Source organism: Cervus elaphus, chromosome 19, assembly GCF_910594005.1.
Source record: "Cervus elaphus chromosome 19, mCerEla1.1, whole genome shotgun sequence".
Taxonomy (NCBI): domain Eukaryota; kingdom Metazoa; phylum Chordata; class Mammalia; order Artiodactyla; family Cervidae; genus Cervus; species Cervus elaphus.
The window spans coordinates 90369212-90388141 of NC_057833.1; the positions used below are offsets into that span (position 1 = coordinate 90369212).

Sequence of the window (18930 nt, forward strand, 5' to 3'; positions counted from 1 at the left end):
TTATTTTAAATTATTTATTTTCTCTATAGTACATCTCATTCAAATCATAGAACAGTCTGATACATTTTTTTCCTCAAGCACAACTTAAACTCATTTCAAAAGCTTATTCTTTCCTTCTTTGAATCTCTCAGGATGGACAAAGATACACTTGAATGGACACCAAAACCACTCAGAGTTTATTAAAATTACAGCTTCCCAGGCTCTGCCCCTCCCCTCCCCCCAGAGGTTTTGAGTGAGCATCTGGGGTGGGCCCTAGGAAAGCAAAATTTAAAAACTCCTCCCATCAATTCACCCCCATGTGTGGGTGGTCCTTGAACCATCCTTACAGGAGTACAGATTAGGACTTGTCCATTACCTATTGGATGCAACTTCAGAAAACCCAGGAATAATTAAGTATACAGAAATAGCTCTTCTATAAAATTTCCATATAAAAATAATGGTATTTATTTACAAAGTCTGAGATGCTACAAAATAATACATCATATTAGGTTAGGTACTTCAATCTAATAAAGTCTACATTAGGCAGGTCAGATGTGGTGTTTGCATTTTCCCCTTATTTCTCTTGTTTAAACGCTTGAAGCCTATGGCACCATGATGACTCCTTCATGCAAAGAGAAGCAGAACTATATTTTCTGGACATAAAACCTAACAGCACATGATCAGAGTACAACATTGCCAAATGACAAGGTGAACTGGCTGGAGATTTGGGCTCGTGGCCTTTCTATTCTGGCTAACAGTCAGGGCGGGGATGGGCATACAGCCACCTAGAGGAACCACAGTCATGAACCATGGTCCCCTCTGAGCTCTGGCTCGGCTGGTGGTTCCCCTTTTTGGGACACTGAACGGTTGAAGCCACCATGACTCTACTGGGAAGAATAGAACTGCAATGCACCCAGAGAAATCTGCTAGCAGAAAAGAATCTGGGTTCCCACAGACTTGTAGCATGACAGAAATCTGTGACCCAGTCGTGAACAAGCAGAACCACTGGGCCATCTGTTCAGTTAGTGCTCATCATGTTGAAGATGACTCAAGACAAGTGACAGAACGGTAAGTCTGAAGCGACAAATCAATGGGTTTCAAAACTCAAAACAATCTGGTGACGTTTCCTTGTTATACTGGGATAGAAATGGAGAGAAACAAGCTAACATGGAATAGAAGGGCCAGGTGACCTCCAATTTGCGTGAAGGCCTCTGCCCAGGGAGGAATGGGTTTCTTCCGAGGTTTGACTGGCTCAGCCTGGGTCTTCCAAGCCGAGAAAGGCCCAGAGATGACGCCATAGCCTCACCCCGGGCCCTCATGAGCAAAGTCCCACTCCTGCTCCTTAGCTGTTTAGCAGTTAGTGTGACAGAGGGCTGATGCTAACCCAAAGGCCCTCCGTGAGGACTGTGGTGAGGGCTGAGTGTGTAGGAGGCAACGTAGCCCAGGAGGGAGATTCTGGGTGCAGTGTGGGCCCTGGAGGCTGGGGGGCATTGGGCCAGTCAGCTTTGGGCTTGTTTCACATGCCTGAGTCGGTAGGTGGAGGAGATATTCTCCCCCACTCTGAGGCCCTTGGTGAAGGGGCCCCTTAGTGAAGTTCTGCCCCTACGTTTCAGCTACACTGGCTTCTAAGGTGGCTACAAGCAGGAAGAACTGAAGTTAAGTCTGCTGGAAGAGCAAGGGGTCAAGACAGCATGGAACTCGTGGGCCTTTGTGTAAAGCCTAGGCCTCATAAGAATGGCGCAAGATTTTGTCTGAAAGAGCATCTGCACAGAAATATTTCTTAAGTGAACAAGCTTTCTCCTGTCTCAACAGCACAGTCGGTGGATACCTGCTGCCGCCGAACGAAGCTTCTGTACTTGTCAGGGATTCCCAGGGCTGAATGGGAGTGAAGAAGTACATGGGAAAAAGGGATCCTAAAGGTTGTCTTTTCTGAGATCTTGGCTGATTCCTGAGAAATGTAATTTATATGGGCATTTAGCTTGAATTTTTTTTAAGAAAAAGGTAAAAATCTTAACATCACTTTTTCCTTTTAGGTAGTAGTGTTTGGCTCAACTGAAGTTAAGCAAATGGACTGAGCGTTGTATGGACTGTAGATCAGAGGGTGGGGAGGCACATGTCTAGAGGGTCACTCCGGCAACATGGAGCGGGGCCCTGGCACACATGGTCAGTGCTGGGGGGCTATTGCTTTGGGTGCCTGGAAATGGGGAACCAATTTGGGAAAATGGCCCTCAGGTAGTCTTTAGCGCCACTAAAGCCAGTCATACGCAAGATAAAAGATTCTTTTATATATCTAATATAAAAAGTAGATCTTTATGTATCTAACAGCTTGTAAAACTAGAAGAAAACACCTAGAAAAGTCCTCCATTTCTAATCACTTTTCTCTTGTGTAGGTTCAGCTGGAAGGTAACAGCTCATAATGAGAACTTCATGGGTTAGAATGTTCCCTTAGTTTTATGGCTACTGCTGGTAGCTAAGTTTGGTTTTCTTTTACAAAGTCCCTAACAGACTCCATATACTGAAAGCTGGGAACAGTGGGGCCTTTGGAATTTAGCAGAGATTCCAAGTGCACGTTGTGGGGTAGAGTGGCCTGGAAGAGACGTCTTTCAATGGTCTGATGCAGAACAAATATCACCTTTTCAGCTCCCCACTTCCCCCGGATACTGCCAGCCATAGTAGCCTGTCCTCCCGGCCACAACCCTGTCGTTTTTTCCATAGCACGATCAGTCTGAACGTCTTCTGTTCTGTTCTCACTCAAACACTTACTGGAGGATTCAGTCTTCACTCACTGTCTAGCCCTCACCCCTCAGGGACCCCATGATAGCACAGCCTTGAAGGCCACCTCACGGATGTGCCCACAGGGAGGGGGCTGGCTCTTGAAGCAACTTGCCCATGAAGCTCAGCAGGCTTCTCCTGCGTGTGGTTCTGGTAGAAACTGCTGAGGCGGTCCTTTGCGGACCCCGACCCACAGACACCCATCCTGACTCTGCTCTCTCACCTCCCAGGGCCCATGTTACACCCAAACTCTGCTGTCTCTGTAACAGCTGAGTTTGTGACGTCTGCATGGCTAAAGCAAGCCACTCCCTTGTGGACTGTCTCTGAATTACCTGCAGTGGCTCCTGGGTTTGGGGGTTCACCCAGGCATCATTTTTCAAGTGGGGCAGAGAATGGGGACCACTGTCAATTCTGCCAACGGGGAGAGTTATCCTCTTTATCCTGGTGAAATGGCAGCAACTGCTAGTTTTCTCCCCACCACTTCTCTGAGACATGGGTCATCACTTGTAATGTTTTTTGCAGGGTGGTGGGCATGGCTGGGAGGCAAGGATCACCATCTTAGCACCTCCCTTCCTGCCCCTTCCTGAGGTCCTCCATGATCATAAGGCACAGTTTATGTCAACGCCTGCTGGAGCTGCTTCCATCATCCCGTCATCACGAGAAGATGAAGCAGGTGACGGTGCACAGTGGGGAGGGCAGGAAGAGTGGGCAGGTGCCTGGGCGCCGTGGACCCTCCCACATCAGGGCCAAATACAGCAGGCTGGGTGCCACCTGCGTGAATATGGAACAGGTCATGAATGCACTGACTGGGGGGTACTATGCACAGCAAAGGTTACCAACTACACTGGACCTTGAGGGAACAAGGCCTCTTGAACTTCTCCCAGAGCAGAGTGTAACCAGCACTCTCTAGGAGGAGTGTCCGTGTGTGTGTGTATACACGTGTGTACAACTAAGCCCAAGTACTGCTCCTATAAAGAAGCTTGGATGTTGTAACCACAATTTCCTAGCATCCTTTTCTGTTTGATTTCTCGTGAAATTCTATCTGGACTTTAGAACCAGATAAATCTATGGGGAAGAAGCAGAAGAATGACAGAACTTCCCTAAATATCTCCATCTGGGTTTCTGCTCAGGTTAAGTCTTCCACCTGTGCCGTGTCCTGTGACCCCGGTGTGACCCCACTGAGCATCCTCAGCAGGAACCCAGGGCCATCACTGAGGAACAGAGGCCGGTTCTGCTAAACCCCACACAGTGCCGGTGCGGGTGGCCAGTGACGAGGCCCCGGGAATGAATGCTAAGGGTCTTGGCTGCTTTTTCTCCTGAGCCCATGTTTTATCTGTAGCAGACAGAACAGAGAAGGGAGAGGTTCCCCACGCACTCTGGTGAGGCTGAGGCGCGCTCATCACCAGTGCACCTGTCATGAATGCGGACGGGCGGGTCTGGGGCCTGTGGCACAGTATTTCCAGGTCTGAAAAGCTAGTTGTGGCCCTGTGGCTCTCCAAGGCCCCTTTCAAGCACGGGGATGAGAAAGGTTGGGGTAGGTACAGGTGGAGGCAGCCTGAGGAGACCTGGTTCTACCTGACTGTGCAGCTGATGACCTTCCCAGGCAGAAAGTCCCCTGGAGGCCCCTGGCCACCCACCTCCTCCACACCCAGCCTCAGGACGCACCAGAGTCATCCTGCACCTGCCTCCGCCTCTGCCTCAACACTCTGCACTATGGCTTATTCCCGACAGAATGAGTTTTATCTCAAAGGAACTTAATGCTCTACATTCTTCTGTACGAGCTGTTTGGGATAGTGAGGCCCTGCCCCTCTGGTCACTGCAGGCATTGGCCTGCATACTCCCCCGGCGGGATTTAGAGAAGAATTGGTGGGCTGAGCTCACAGACACCAGATGCATAATTTAAGGACAAATACAAAGAAGTCAAGTCGAAGGCCTAGAGTTAATTTTCCACTGTCACTTGCTCCTTTCCAAGGCCTGAATGTGCACTTAAGTTGGGGTTTGGCCACGGTGGCAGCTGCCTCCACACCCATATTCAGAGGGGCAGTGACTGAACCCAGCATGTGTGCTTCCCAGTGGCGTCTTTGGCTGTCATGAGAGTCTACATCCTGCTCCACTGCACGCCCAGCCGCCTGGGGTGCTCACCATTTTCTGGTGTTTCTGTGAAACCATCAGGTTAGTTTGAAATGCGTTTCACCCAGGAATCAACCCAGTGTGGTCATTTTGATTCATGAGAATGCAGAGGAGGTGACATGTACAGGAAAACACTGCTTGTTCGTATTCTTGAACTCCTCTTCAGACAAAAGTAATGGCAGTTCACTTTCACAGACTGCACGCGGGGTGAAATCATACAATTATTTGCATGGGACAGTGAGCAAGCAGTTCAGTCACAGGGATATGTTTCTTTGTCTTGTGCTAAGTGGAAAAGCTGTAGGGAACGCATAGCTCTGATTAAAACCACAGAGACAATTTCCTGCTCTGTAACACTCCGGATTTAGGATGCTGGCGAAAGGCAGTGCTGGCAAAGTATTTAATGCACGTGAAAATACTATTCTATTTTGGCTTCCAGAAGTAGCCCTAGAAAATTCTATGCACCAATGCATTGGCTAAGAGTGATAATTTCAGTTGGACTATAAATTATTCTAAATGTCACTTAAGTACTTCAGAATTCGCACTCGCTCCTTTCTAGAAGCCGTCTAAGGCAGCTGATGCATAAAGCACCTCAACTAGACTTTCAACTAGTTCAGCGGTTCGATCTGTGCTCCTGGGGCCCCGTGGTCTCCCTCACTCACTGCACAGCTCCTCCCACCAGGAACCTCTTGTGGTCAGTCAGCCTCGGGAAAGGGCGGCCCAGGCCAGGGAACGGGACGAGAGACCCAGACCGTTAGGGGCTGTTCATGTAGCCATCTCAGTTCTAAGAGGGGGTGGGTGGATGCATGGGCCACAATGGCCCCGCCGCACGGAAGGGATATGTGTGGCATCCATGCTGCCCGTTCCTCAGGGATGGTCCCGTCCGCCACCTCAGAGAACAGGCTTTGTTTGCCATGTGATCTACTGCTCTGTTGTTTAGAGTTTCATTCACACTACGTTAGCTTTCTTCTCAACCATCTCAGCCTTCAGGTAATTTGCTTATTGTGTTTCCCTAGTTTTCACTGAACACACAGTGCAAACAAAGGCAAAGACTGAAGCAGTCGTTTCAAAAACAAGAGCTCACACTAAAAACACACATGAGCATCAGAGAGCAAAACGCGGGTTTGCGCCTGTCTTTATTCTGGGGAGGATGAGTCCTCCTCGTCCTCTTCCTCGTCTTCATCGTTGAATGAACAGGGCGTTTCACCTCGGGACTCAGAGCAGTGAGAGGCCGCACTGCTGGACTGGTGACTGTTTGGGGCAAGGAGCTGCCCCGTTGCTAAGGCCACTTCAGCATCCAGGCACAACCCTTGGTTTACACTAGCAAACAATCGGAAACACACAGGCTCGTTAATGTGGTGTATAGGCTTTAAGCTTTGGAAAACATAAAGGACGAGAGCCCAGGAAAGGTTATGGTCACAGGTGAGCTCTGCCGGGATCCGCAGGAGTCCCAGCTGATAGCGGCACGTGGGGCTCCCCTCCAGTGAGGAGCAGGCTTGGAGGCTAGCCCCTCTAACCCTGAGAAGATACATACCTTGACTGGGACAAGGCGGCACCGGTGGTCAGGTCTAAATTTGAAACGGATTGGGTAGAGTTCAAAAGCAGTCCCTGATTTAACCAAGACGGTCCTGTGGAGATGTCTACAGGAAAAAACAAAAGTAGATGGAGGCCTGGTAAGTCCTGTGGCTGCTTTTGCTATGGCCTGAAGAAAGCACAGATGAATGAGGCAAGCAGCCAGTTCTAACTTACAGTCTCTTGCCCTGGGGAGAACCCAGGTTTCTTCAGCTTGGAAAAAGGAAATTTCTAGAACATAAGAGTGGAGGAACGGGGAGGATACAGGGAGACAGACTACAGCTTGGAAAGAATTCAAATTAGACCAGCCGCAGACTCGTCATTCTTTTTTTCTTGCAGAAGCCCTTGAGAGGGCATCCCACTGAATGTATTGATGGTTTTACTGCTGCTGGACACCCGCTAGATGCACCACAAAAGCCTCTGACTGTGGTGTTAACAACCAGGGCAGGAGTGGATAAGCAGTCAAGTCAGAATATCTTATGTCAGAAGGACAGACACATTCTTGGCTCAACCCCCCACACCCCCACCATGTTTTCAAGTGCCCCCTGGTGAACTCAGTGCTATTACTGATCAGGATTTACTCTTTTTCCTGGTATCCTTTGCTTTAAAACTTGAACTAAACCTTATTTTAAAAGGCTATGCACAGTCACATTTTTCATGAGGGCACTGCTGTTTCAGTCTGCATAAAATATTCTGGAAATATATCTGTGCAGTCCTGTTTTCTATGCATTTACCGTATTTCTCCTATCACAGCCCTGACTCGTTCTTACTGTAACTTTATTATTATTTATTGATGGCTGTGCTGGGTCTTCGCTGCTGCTCAGGCTTTTTTCTAGTTGTGGCAAGTGGGGGCTGCTCTGTAATTGCTGTGTACAGGCTTCTCACTGTGGTGGCTTCTCTTGTCACAGAGCACAGGCTCAAGGGCACACAGGCTTAGCTGCTCCCTAGCTTGTGGGATCTTTCCGGATCAGGGATGGAACCTGTGTCTCTTGCACTGGCAGATGGATTCTTTACCACTGGGCCACCAGGGAGGCCTTGTAACTTATTTAACCTTTGCCTCCTTATCTAGACTGGTAGCTGAGAGAAGGCAGTGACTGGGACAAATAAAATCTAAATGTTAATGAATGAGCATTGTGTATTTCAAAGGTGAGTTTACAACACAGGTGGTAGAAATATCAGAAATTCTTGAGAAAAACTTATTTGACTTAAGTTGTAAGATGAGACCAAGCAGAGGCTCAGAAAAAGGTAAATTGCCAAAATGAGTTATTACATTAATCAAAATAGTTTTGTAATTACTGTGCAAAAAAGAAAAGAAACCATGTATTAGGACTGGAGGCTCTGCCCTCCCAGCACTACCTGATCAAGTGAGAGGCTTCCCATGTAGGAAGAAAGTAAACTAACCAACCACATTCATCTTAACATGGCCTGTGAGCCTTTTCTTCACGCTAACTAAAGCAGCTGCAAGGCGGGGGGTATTCTAAGAACAGCAGGCTTTAAATGGGTACAATAAGAACAAGTCGGTACATGACGTTCAAGCCAGAATCCTGTGCTAAGTATTATTAATTAGTATGTATGGAAACCTTCTGTCAGAACACAGCTCTTGACACAATACATTTTCCTTTCACAATGGCTCTGAAAAGCTGACCCACACAACAGTTCTCACAACCCTCCTCAAGAGCCATCCTGTCCCTCTGCACACTGGAGACACACGCTTCTGCACCAACCAGAAAGTCTATCCTAGTCTGGAAACGAGGCCACCAAGAGATCAGAACCACAGAGCCCGCCTAATCGCCCGCAGTCTTTTCACTGAGAATGAGCTAAAATAAAGTCCTGGTGACTTACACAGTAAGAGCCTTTTGCAGACCCTGCTGGAAGGCTAGGATCCCTGAGCTGCTAAGAAAACAGCAGGTCCTCCTCTGGAAGGAGCAAGGGGAGAATTGGAGGGTGGGGGGCGGGGGGTGCAAATAGGGGACTGGGAGGCTGAGGAGCAAGAAGAGGGGTCAGACAGAAGTGTGTGGTGTGAATTTAAGTACTAAATGCAATAAAAACCAAATCTCAATCCAGGTTCTTGTGTTGTGGCTAAAACCATAAAACAGTGGCAACTGCTTACATCTGGCTTAATAATCCTTAGAGCTAATATTAAAGTGCCTTTAAGATACGGTATGAAATGGTAGGTCGTAATACTTATAAATGAAGGCAACTGGCAAAAAAGGTAGAAGAACGTTTGTGTCTATACACCCAAATTATATGTACAGAATATACCATAATTTTAGGAACTATGATCATAAAGAAGATTTCTTAATTATTGAAAATTTGAATTTTAGGACATGCAAGACAAAGTGTTTCTGTTTTCAAGTATACTCTTATAATGAAAAGACAACCCAGTTTTAAAATGGTCAAAGGATCTGAATAGACATTTCTTCAAGGAAGATTCACAAATAGTCAATTAGCATATGAGAAGATGCTCACCATCAGCAGTCACTGGGGAAATGCAAATCGAAACCACAGTGAAATACCATTTCACTTTCACTAGTGTGGTGGTAATAAAATAAGATGAACAATAACAAGTGTTGAGAAGGATATGGAGAAATCAGAACCCTCATACATTGCTGGTAGGATTGTAAAATGCTACAACTGCTTTGGGAAATAGTTTGGCACTTTCAGAATGCTAAATATAGTTACCACATGACCCAGCAATTCCACTGCTTGGTATACACCCAACAGCAGCAAAAACTTATGTTCACACGGAAGCATGCACAATGTTTAACAGCAGCATAATAGCCAAAAAGTGAAAACAATCCAATATGTGAACTAATGAACAGATAAAGAAAATGTGGTACTATCCACAAAATGGGATGAAGTACTGATTCACGGATGAATTTTGAAAACATTATGCTAAACAAGTCAGTCGCCAAGACTACATTAGTCTAAGATTCTATTTACATGAAAGGTCCAGAATGGTGGGGGTCGGGGGTGGTGGGTGGGAGCGAATGCTAAACACATGCGGAATTTCTGGGGTGATAAAATCATAATTAGATAATGGTGATGACTACAAAACCTTGTGAATATGCTAAAAATCACTGAACTGTACACTTTAAAGTGGTGTATCATATAGTATGGGAATTAAATCTCAATTTAAAAAATAATGATATGAGTTCACATCCACCTGCCTGTTTTGGAAGGTGCCACCTGTTTTGGAAGACAAAACACTTCCACTCTGGGGGTAGAGTATACCATGTCAAAATCAAGTTGGAAAGCCATGGCATCATCTAGTAACGATGAAGATGGACCTGCCCTGGACCCAGCAATCTCACTCGTAGACACATGCACACAGTCACCGAGATACAGTAATGGGAATGTTCAAAGTAGCACTGTTAAAATATCAAGAGATGGGAAACAAAACTAAAGGTTTATCAGCAGTAAAACGAACAAATAAACTGTGCTTCATCCACACGCTGGAATTCTAGGCAGCAGTAAAAATGCATCAATTACAGCTACATGAAATCATGTGGATAAATCTAAAGAACATGATGTTGAGTGAAAACAGTCAAATCACCAAAGAATATATCACTTTGGTTCCATTTCTATAAAGGTGAGAATTAGACAAAACTAAATAATAAATTGTTTCCAGCTCACTGTATTTTTTTGTGTTTGCATCTCTAAAGAAAAGCGGTGATACATAAGAAATTCAAGAGAGAGGTTACATTTCAGGGTAAGGGAACAGAATTGACAGGGGGCAGATAGCAGGCGCTAATTTTCTATGAGAGAGGTTTTGGCAAGTTAGGGTCTGACATTTAATCAAGTGCCACATTGACAGCATTAGTTAACATACCTGTGATATAGCCTTCCAAAGCCTTTGGCACCAGTGATTTAGCAAGTTTCAGATCCTCCAGGGAGCATTTGCCTGACTCCAGGCCAAAGGACATCCCCATTCGCTTCAGCACTTCTATGTCATCATGAATCTCAAAGGTGTTGTCAAAATTAAAAAGATATTCAAACCTGTATCAGGAAACAGAGTTAGTGAGGGGTTTCTGTGGTGTCAGGCAGGTCTGAAGAGTGTTGTACTCTGTATATTCAATGGAAGCGTGAGGACCTAAGCTCAGCTACAGTACTAGAGATTGTTACCGTTTAGGGCAGTGAGTCATTCTGCTGGGTTCAGAAGAATGACATCTCAAATAAACCGTTTTCCCGATTAAAATAACTTTCCTGTGACGGACAACACGAGTCCTACATTCCAGCCCTCATTAAGCTGTGGCAAACTGGAGACAGGAATTTTGGTCTAAATCCATTATTTTTCAAAGTTGTCTGTAGCTTTGTCATAAAAGGTAAAATATTAAGAAGACTTTCCAAGTAGACTTTTTTCCAAAACAGATGTACAGATGGCCACGAGACACATGAAAAACTGCTCAACATCACTAATCATGTGGGAAATACAAATCAAAACCACAGTGAAGTATCATCTCACACCTGTCAGAATGGCTATCACCAAAAAGACAACAAATAACAAACACTGGCAAGGATGTTAAGAAAAGGCAACTCTCCTACACTTTGGCTGGGAATGTAAACAGATGCAACCACTATGGGAAACAGTTTGGAGGCTTCCTCGAAAAAATTAAAAATAGAACTACCATATTATCCAGCAATTCCAAGTATTTACCCAAAGAAAACAAAAACACTAATTTGAAAAGGTTACACTCAGCGTTCACTGAAGTATTATTTACAATAGCCATGATAATGGAAGCAACTTTAGTGTGCATCAATAGGTGAATGAATAAAGATGTAGTATGTATACACACACACACCACACACAGGGATAGTACTACTCAGCCATAAAAAAAAACTTGCCATTTGCAATGATATATATAGATCTAGAGGGCATTATGCTAAATGAAATAAACCAGACTGAAAGACAAATATCACATAATCTCATTTATATGTGGAATCTAAAAAGCCAAAACAGATAAAAATAGACTCATAGAGAACAAATGAGCAGTTGCCAGAGGGGAGAGGCTGAAGGCAGTAGGAGAAACAGGTGAAGGGGATTAAAAAGTACAAACCTTGAATTATAAAGTAAGCCCTGGGGATACATACAACATAAAGAATATGGCCAATAATATTGTAATAAGTTTGTACAGGGACAGATGGTTACTAGACTTATCATGGTGATCAGTCTGTAATGGATGCAAATGTCAAATCACTATGCTGTATACCTGAAACGAATACAATATTGTATGTTAAGTGTATGTCAATAAAAGTAAGTAAATCAAGCAAAGAAGTCATCGGGAGAAAAAAAAAACAGACACAAAGAAAGCCTTTCCAATTTAGAACCTAACTTTCCTACCATGAGTTGGCCTACTAGGGTTGAGGAAAAAGCATTTTGGATGCTTACATCATTTTCATGAGTCAAGTGTCAGCCATATCACACTTTAGATGAGCAAAAAATGGAAGGCTTTTTACAAACTAACCAAACCCCAAACCCTGTCTTCAGGGTCTCAGGAGTAAAGATCCCCCAATCAAACATACAGTCAAGAAAAAAGTGTCACATATAACACATAGCACATTTCCAAATGTTTCTGAAAAGTGCCAAATCAGGATGCCCAGCTGCCTGGTAAAGGCTTTCAATAAAGAGGCCACTGTAAGAAGAAATGGTCCTCCTGGCTCCCAGGCTAGGCTTGGAGCAATGTCGCCAGGAGCCTCGGGGACAGAGGGTAGGTGAATGTGCTGGGACAGTGGTGGGCTTACACTGTCATGAAATTCTGAGATCTTAGATCAGAGCAAAATTTTTCATTTAAAGCAAAATGCCATACTTGCACCCCACCTTGAATATCAAGCCCCTGTAAGCAGCTCGGAGCCTCCTTTACACCAGTTGGGGGAGGGCGAGGAAAGGACAGGAGTTAATAATCACCTGAGAAGGAAGAGGATCCTTAATCCTCCTAGGCCACTGGTCCCCAGACTTTGCTGCTACTCTTTAAAACTTCAAAGACTAACCAAAGTAGAGAGTTTTAGTAATGTCCTACCAAACAAGAGGCTAACCAGACAGAGTAACTAGAAATCTAACAGTTTCTTTTTCCCAAAAATACATTAACCAGTCTCGGATTTATGGGAGTATGTGACACGTCCTTGTAGACACAGGTTTCTGTCCAGACTTTAAAGTGTGTGAATACTAACATACATATCTATAACATTTACTGCCCCCGTGCTAGTCCTTTATGACTTCTGTAAACCAGCAAGTTAATTATCAAATACTTTAGAAATCCCTGTTGTTTCTCTCTTTTTTTTTTTTTTTGTTTCTCTTCTTTTTTTGGTGCCTTTTTATTTGCTTCCCTGGCAGCTCAGACAGTAAAGTGTCTGCCTACAATGTGGGAGACCTGGTTTCGATTCCTTGGTCAGGAAGATCCCCTGGAGAAGGAAATGGCAACCCACTCCAGTGTTCTTGCCTGGAAAATCCCATGGACTGAGGAGCCTGGTAGGCTACAGTTCATGGGGTTGCAAAGAGTTGGACATGACTGAGCGACCTCACCACACCTGATGATCTCTGTACACAGTCAAGATAGGGAAGCAGTACTGCCAAGAAAAAGAGAGAAAAACCAGGGAGGGTAAACCCCACGGCAATGCGGTAGCTCCAAGGAGCCCAGAGGTTCTGGCCCCTGGGACAGTCCTGGGCTGTGCCTCTGCAGTGATGTGACTACTGAGCCCTCTTTTGGTCTCAGATGTATCCCAATTTGGATGACAAGTTACATACTGACTCCTTGGAATAGCAGCTAATATTTATAAAGCACTTTCCAGGGGTCAGATCTTTTAGAGGCATTGCCTTATTTAAAGAAATGACAGAGCCCTGGTATCATCCCCATTTGTTCTTCAGACAAAGCTTTAGAGCAGCTGCTTGGGGGAGCCACCGTCCGTATTTCCTTCTATCTCACTCTGCATCCTATGCCCTCAACTACCTCGATACTGATTCACAGCCTGAAGAGCACTACTGTTTTCATGAAGGATAAAATAAATTATAAATAAACTCTGTATTTTGAAAACTGCTATTTCTTACTGTGCTAATAGTAATATATTGATGTTACCATCAATCTTAGTTAAAATGAAAAACATGTTGGTGTGAATGTAAACTGGTGCACCCACTGGAAAACAGTATGGAGGCTTCTCAAAAATTAAAAAATAAAACTATCATATAATCCAGCAATCCCACTTCTGGGTATATGTATCTGAAGGAAATCAAATAACCATCCTGAAAAGACGTCTGCACTCCCGTCTTCACTGACCGCAGCATGACTCGCAATAGCTGAGGGGTGGAAAAAACCTGTTTTTATCATCAGACGAGTGGATTAAAAACCATGATGTACTTAAGACAACAGACCATAAAAGACGACAATGGACAACAGATCATAAAAGGAGGAAGTCCTGCCATCTGCAACAACACAGATGACAGACCTTATATATGGATCTCAAAAACCCCACTCACAGACGCAGAGAATAGACTGAAGGTTGCCAGAGGTAGGGTGGGGTGGGGGTCGGGGGGAGTGGTGAGTGAAATGATAAAGGTGGTTAAAAGGTACAAACTTCAAGTTAGTACTTCAAGATAATAAGAAAGCAAGCAAGCAGAGAACACCATCTAGTACCTTTTTTTCATCTAGTACTTCTGTGTCCATTCATTATAAACAGAAGCACGCTCAACTATGATATAGCAAAAAAGAAAAGAATTGCTTTAGTGCCACGTGCCAATCTCAACTATCTCCACCATAAACGTGAGAATGCATAGTGAACCTGGTGAACCGACCATGCCCCAGACGCTCCCGATGCTCTACTTCACTGCAGTGACTTGCCCACTCATCTCATCTATGTGTGCATACACGCACGCTCTAGCCTATGTGTGCATACACGCACGCTCTAGCCTATGTGTGCATACACGCACGCTCTAGCCTATGTGTGCATACACGCACGTTCTAGCCTATGTGTGCATACACGCACGCTCTAGCCTATGTGTGCATACACGCACGCTCTAGCCTATGTGTGCATACACGCACGCTCTAGCCTATGTGTGCATACACGCACGTTCTAGCCTATGTGTGCATACACGCACGCTCTAGCCTATGTGTGCATACACGCACGCTCTAGCCTATGTGTGCATACACGCACGCTCTAGCCTGGGCACTGCTGTGTCCTCTGCACAAGCAGCGCAGCGCCGGCCTAAGACGGGGATGTGGAGAGTGAAGAAGGAGGCAAGCACTAGAAGATGACAGGACTCTTGTCTGAAGAGTTGTTTCATGAGGCCCAAGGGAGTCAGCTTTGGAGGACTCAGGTAATATTACAAATGATAGGAATTACGTTAAACAGAAGGCTGGTCCTGCCCACTGCCACTGGTTCTCCACTTACTTGTCACTGGAGATGCTGCAGTCTATGACTGTTTTTCTGCTTGTGTTGATGATTATAAATGGCAACTGAATGGTGGAGTTTAGAGCTGGAGGGCCCTGGTTCTGCTGTTCATTTTGCCGATTTCTTTGTACCAGGTTTTTGAAAGCGATTTGCTGTAAGGATCAACAAAAACATACACAGACATTTAATGTGGATAAGTGAGGTGGAACTAAATGAATTAAGTACATCTAAAATATAGTTTAAAATTAGAGAATTTAAAGAGACCTTCCACCTATGAGTTAATTAAAATTAAACATCTAAGAAAAAAACATTAGAATGATCTAACTCAAGAACTACATTTCAAGGGCAAAAAATATTTATTTAAATGGTATCTAACATATCCTAATAAAAATAATGGGGCCCACAGTTTCTATCATCCATAGAAATAGGGTCTTACAAATCTGAGAGAGAGTGCTACCTGCAACTCTTCTCAGCCTGAGTGATACAGCAAAAGTGGACTTGTTTTCCATTTAACTAACAGACTCCTGAGGGTTGAGGGTTAAATACATCTCTTAGATCATCCAGCCCAGAAACATACAAACTATACAAAGCCACAGAACCCTTTCTTCAAGTGAAATCTTCTGGGACACCCACTGTTTATAAAACAGATGAGCACATCCTTGCTCTGGTTGGCTGCACAGAGGCTGAGTCCTGAGCCTTGCCAGCTCAGCCCTCATTCACCCTTTGGGCTCCTTCACAGAACTTCTAAGCATCTACAGGGCACAGTTTGGAATCTGGTCCAAGCCCCTCCCCAGCTGACATCTTTCAGGAGAGGAACCTGAGGCTTAGCACTGATTTATAAGGTATATCAAGGCCTGAATCTTGACACTGAATCTTGCTACTACCTTTAAGCTATAACCATTACTCAAAAGTCAAAGAAAGTGACCCTGCCACCCTGCCTTTTAAATAATAAGGCAAATGTATCGCAGAATTCCACAGGTAGAAAGACCTTACACAGTGAAGTCTTTCATCTGCTTGCGGAACAGATACGGGTTAAAAGAGCTCCTAAAGTCAGAGCCTTTCATCCCTTCCATCAGCTTGTTCCCTCTGGTCACCCAGTAGTGATGGATTTCAGTTATTTTCTATGTTTTAGCAACTTTATCCTAGCAGTGTTTATTTTAGGTCCTGGGCCTTAACTGAAGTTTGATTAAAATTTATGTTGTCTTAAAACGGTTGGGTGCTAGCTCCCTGAAAAGTAAACAGTTACTCCTTTAAAATGCACAAAACAGAAGGGACACCAATTTATTCCAGCCTTGACAGTGTGTCTAAAACCATCACTGTCAACACCATTCATTACCAAATATTACTTGAGTCATACTTACTAATTTGTTATTTTCTTCTGCTAATGAACTAAGGCAAATATATTCAATGCTTAGCTCATTTAATATTGAGGAAAAATACGCTGAAACTATAAAACTCAGAAAAAGAGTTATGTTCGAATACTTCCACCTGGCTATCTTACTCTTCCAGAAAACACATCCTGGAGACAGCCCATACCTGGCCTAGCTCTGCGGTCTTAGTGCCAACGGAGGGCCTCGGTAGAGGGAGAAATACAAACAGTGGTAAGTAAAAGTTCTTACATATTTATGATTCACTGTTCTATACTGTGCACATTTGATAGCATCAAAGATTGTTCTTGGGAAAAAAGCTGTGACTATACATACAATGTTATTTTGATAGTAAAAAGAAAAATCACCCCATTTGTTTTAAACTGATTTCCTTATTTGTTGCCATTTGATTTATATTTAGCCTTTTGTTCTCTTCCAGGCTTATTAACATTTATTTCAGAGGCTAAACAGCTGTAGGTATATTCAGACATTCATTTTACTCTGCATTAGTAGCTCTGGAAAAGTTTAAGGGCTGGAAGGGACAATGATATAGATAAAAGCAGGACATCTGGATCATCTGTGGGTAGAATCTACTCATACCATTCCTGTCCTACATGACCAAGAGAAGAGGTAGCATGTGAGTAAAAGTGACCTGGATCATGTGATGTCAGTAGTTGTGACACTCACTAGTTAAAAAATTAAGCTTGCTTAGCCACAGAGAGGTAAATTATTGGTGTTCAGGGACGACTTGCTTAATGTACTTTCTGTGACAACTTCGTAATTTGCTGAAAGAAAGAAAAAGGAAACACTAGGAGGAAATAAGCTGTATGTCTACCAGGAGACTAGCAGTAGTTGTTTCCAGTTATATTTTGTGTTTCGTTTCACAGTTCAGAGAGACCTGCTTTTATAAATGTTGACAGCTAGGTTGCACCTGCGTTGAAATCTCCTGCAAGTATTTGGTTTGAGACAGAAGAGAAAAAGAAATTTAGGACTTAAAAAAACAACAACGCAATGTTCATTGTAGAAAGCGGAAAAATATTCCAGGTCACCTTTTTTTTTTTTGGCCATACCTAGAGGCATGTGGGATCTCAGTTCCCTGACCAGGGATTGAAGATGGAACCCACACCCCCTGCAGTGGAAGCCTGAAGTCTTAGGCACTGGACCGCCAAAGAAGTCCTCTGGTCCATTCTTTGTGCTGGTCGTCTAGGGATAGGAAAGCCCACATACATGAGGGCGATCTGGCCCAGCACAAGTCTTTCTGATTAACAGATAATTACAGACACGCTGATAAACAGGTTTTCATAATAACATGCCAAAAATGGAGCCCCCAGATGTTCCATGAGAGCTCTGGGGAAATGTAACAAGGGCCAAGCACAGGGTTTTGGGGACTGTGAGTTGGGAGGGAAACTGCAGATGCTGCCGAGACAAGACGACGGATGACAGAGAGGCAGCCAGGGACGCTGCCGGGGGTGGGGGCGAAGGTGTCTCAGGAAGCAGAGCTGACCAGCGAGGAGCACAAGAATAAACGGTCAGCTTTGAAGGTTTTGTTTTTTAAAGTTACAGAGTGCTCTCTTCATACAACCTACTTTGGAAATCCAGTATGAAAAATACATGAGGCCGGCTCTGGAGGGGCTCCTCAGGGAGGTCCCAGAGGGGTCAGTATGGGACACAGACATGGAAGAGCAAGAAAAAGAGAGGTGCCTAACGAGGACGGAGCGTCACCCCGGGGCTCTCTGTGCTGGGGCTCTGCTCCACCTGCGGCTGCTCCGGTCCCTGCTGGCTTCCTCCCACCCTGCCCTTCCAGACCACACACAGCTAACAGGCTGCCTCTCTGATGTGTACTCGAAGACGAAAAAACAAACAAAAAATAAGGATCAAGAAAGGAAAACCAAAAATCTGGAATATGTAGGAATACTTAACCTATTCTGTTCATGAGAGAAAGTGAGTATTTTTAGGGAGGGAAAAAAACACAAAAAAACTGTTACAATTATTTGGTAACTTATTGCTCCCTTTATTTCTGAAAAGTGGACTATATCAACAATGAAACAGGACCTATGGTTGCTCAAATCAAAATGGGTTTTATGATTGGCTGAAAGCTCTTCATATAAAGACATTTTGCTGATTAAAAACAAAAGTATAAAGACTTGCTGGCTCATTTTAAGAAGTTTTTCTGATTGGTTTGAAAATGTCTTGCTGTACTGCTCAAAGTAAATTTCTCCACCAACTGAAATGACCAAAAGTAGGTTAAAAAAAAAAAGCCCATCTACCCTGTGATTTTACCCTGCATGATTTTCTACAAAGCCTCTATTTTTTAAATTACCCAAATTCTAGACAATTATTTTAAAAAGTATAAATACAGGGATCTCCATTACACTATAAAATTTAATTTTCCTAAATGGAAATGCATTTTAAGTTTTGGTATTGCTACAAAGCTGAATATGTCATAACGTCATCCACAGATAATAAGTATTAACATTACAGGTGGATCCGATTATTTTACTAAAGTGGGTAGTCATTCCCTTCTCCAGGGCATCTTCCCAATCCAGGGTCTCCTGCATTGCAGGTAGATTCTTTACCATTTGAACCACCAGGGAAGCCCGTTTTTACTCAAAACACCTAAAATTTAATTAGCCTTACTCCTTCATATTCCAAATAAGGGCTAAAATAATTTCTGCTCAGAGTAGGAATAAAAGTCAAAAATAAACTGTTGAGTAATATGTTCCACATTAGAGCT

The 18930-nt window shown here is 44.0% G+C and overlaps 1 protein-coding gene across 8 annotated transcripts in view; it reads right to left on the reverse strand.

Moving 5' to 3' along the window:
- Positions 1 to 18930, reverse strand: part of TFDP2 (transcription factor Dp-2) — a 192385-nt gene continuing 173455 nt past the window's right edge. For all 8 annotated transcript variants that reach the window (XM_043873632.1, XM_043873631.1, XM_043873634.1 and 5 more), the window contains 4 exons: positions 14830 to 14981; positions 10283 to 10449; positions 6413 to 6518; positions 1 to 6198 (listed from right to left, as the gene is read on the reverse strand). In XM_043873632.1, coding sequence (XP_043729567.1) covers positions 6015 to 6198; positions 6413 to 6518; positions 10283 to 10449; positions 14830 to 14981 — 609 coding nt within the window. In that variant the 3' untranslated portion in view covers positions 1 to 6014. The remainder of the gene's footprint in view (positions 6199 to 6412; positions 6519 to 10282; positions 10450 to 14829; positions 14982 to 18930) is intronic.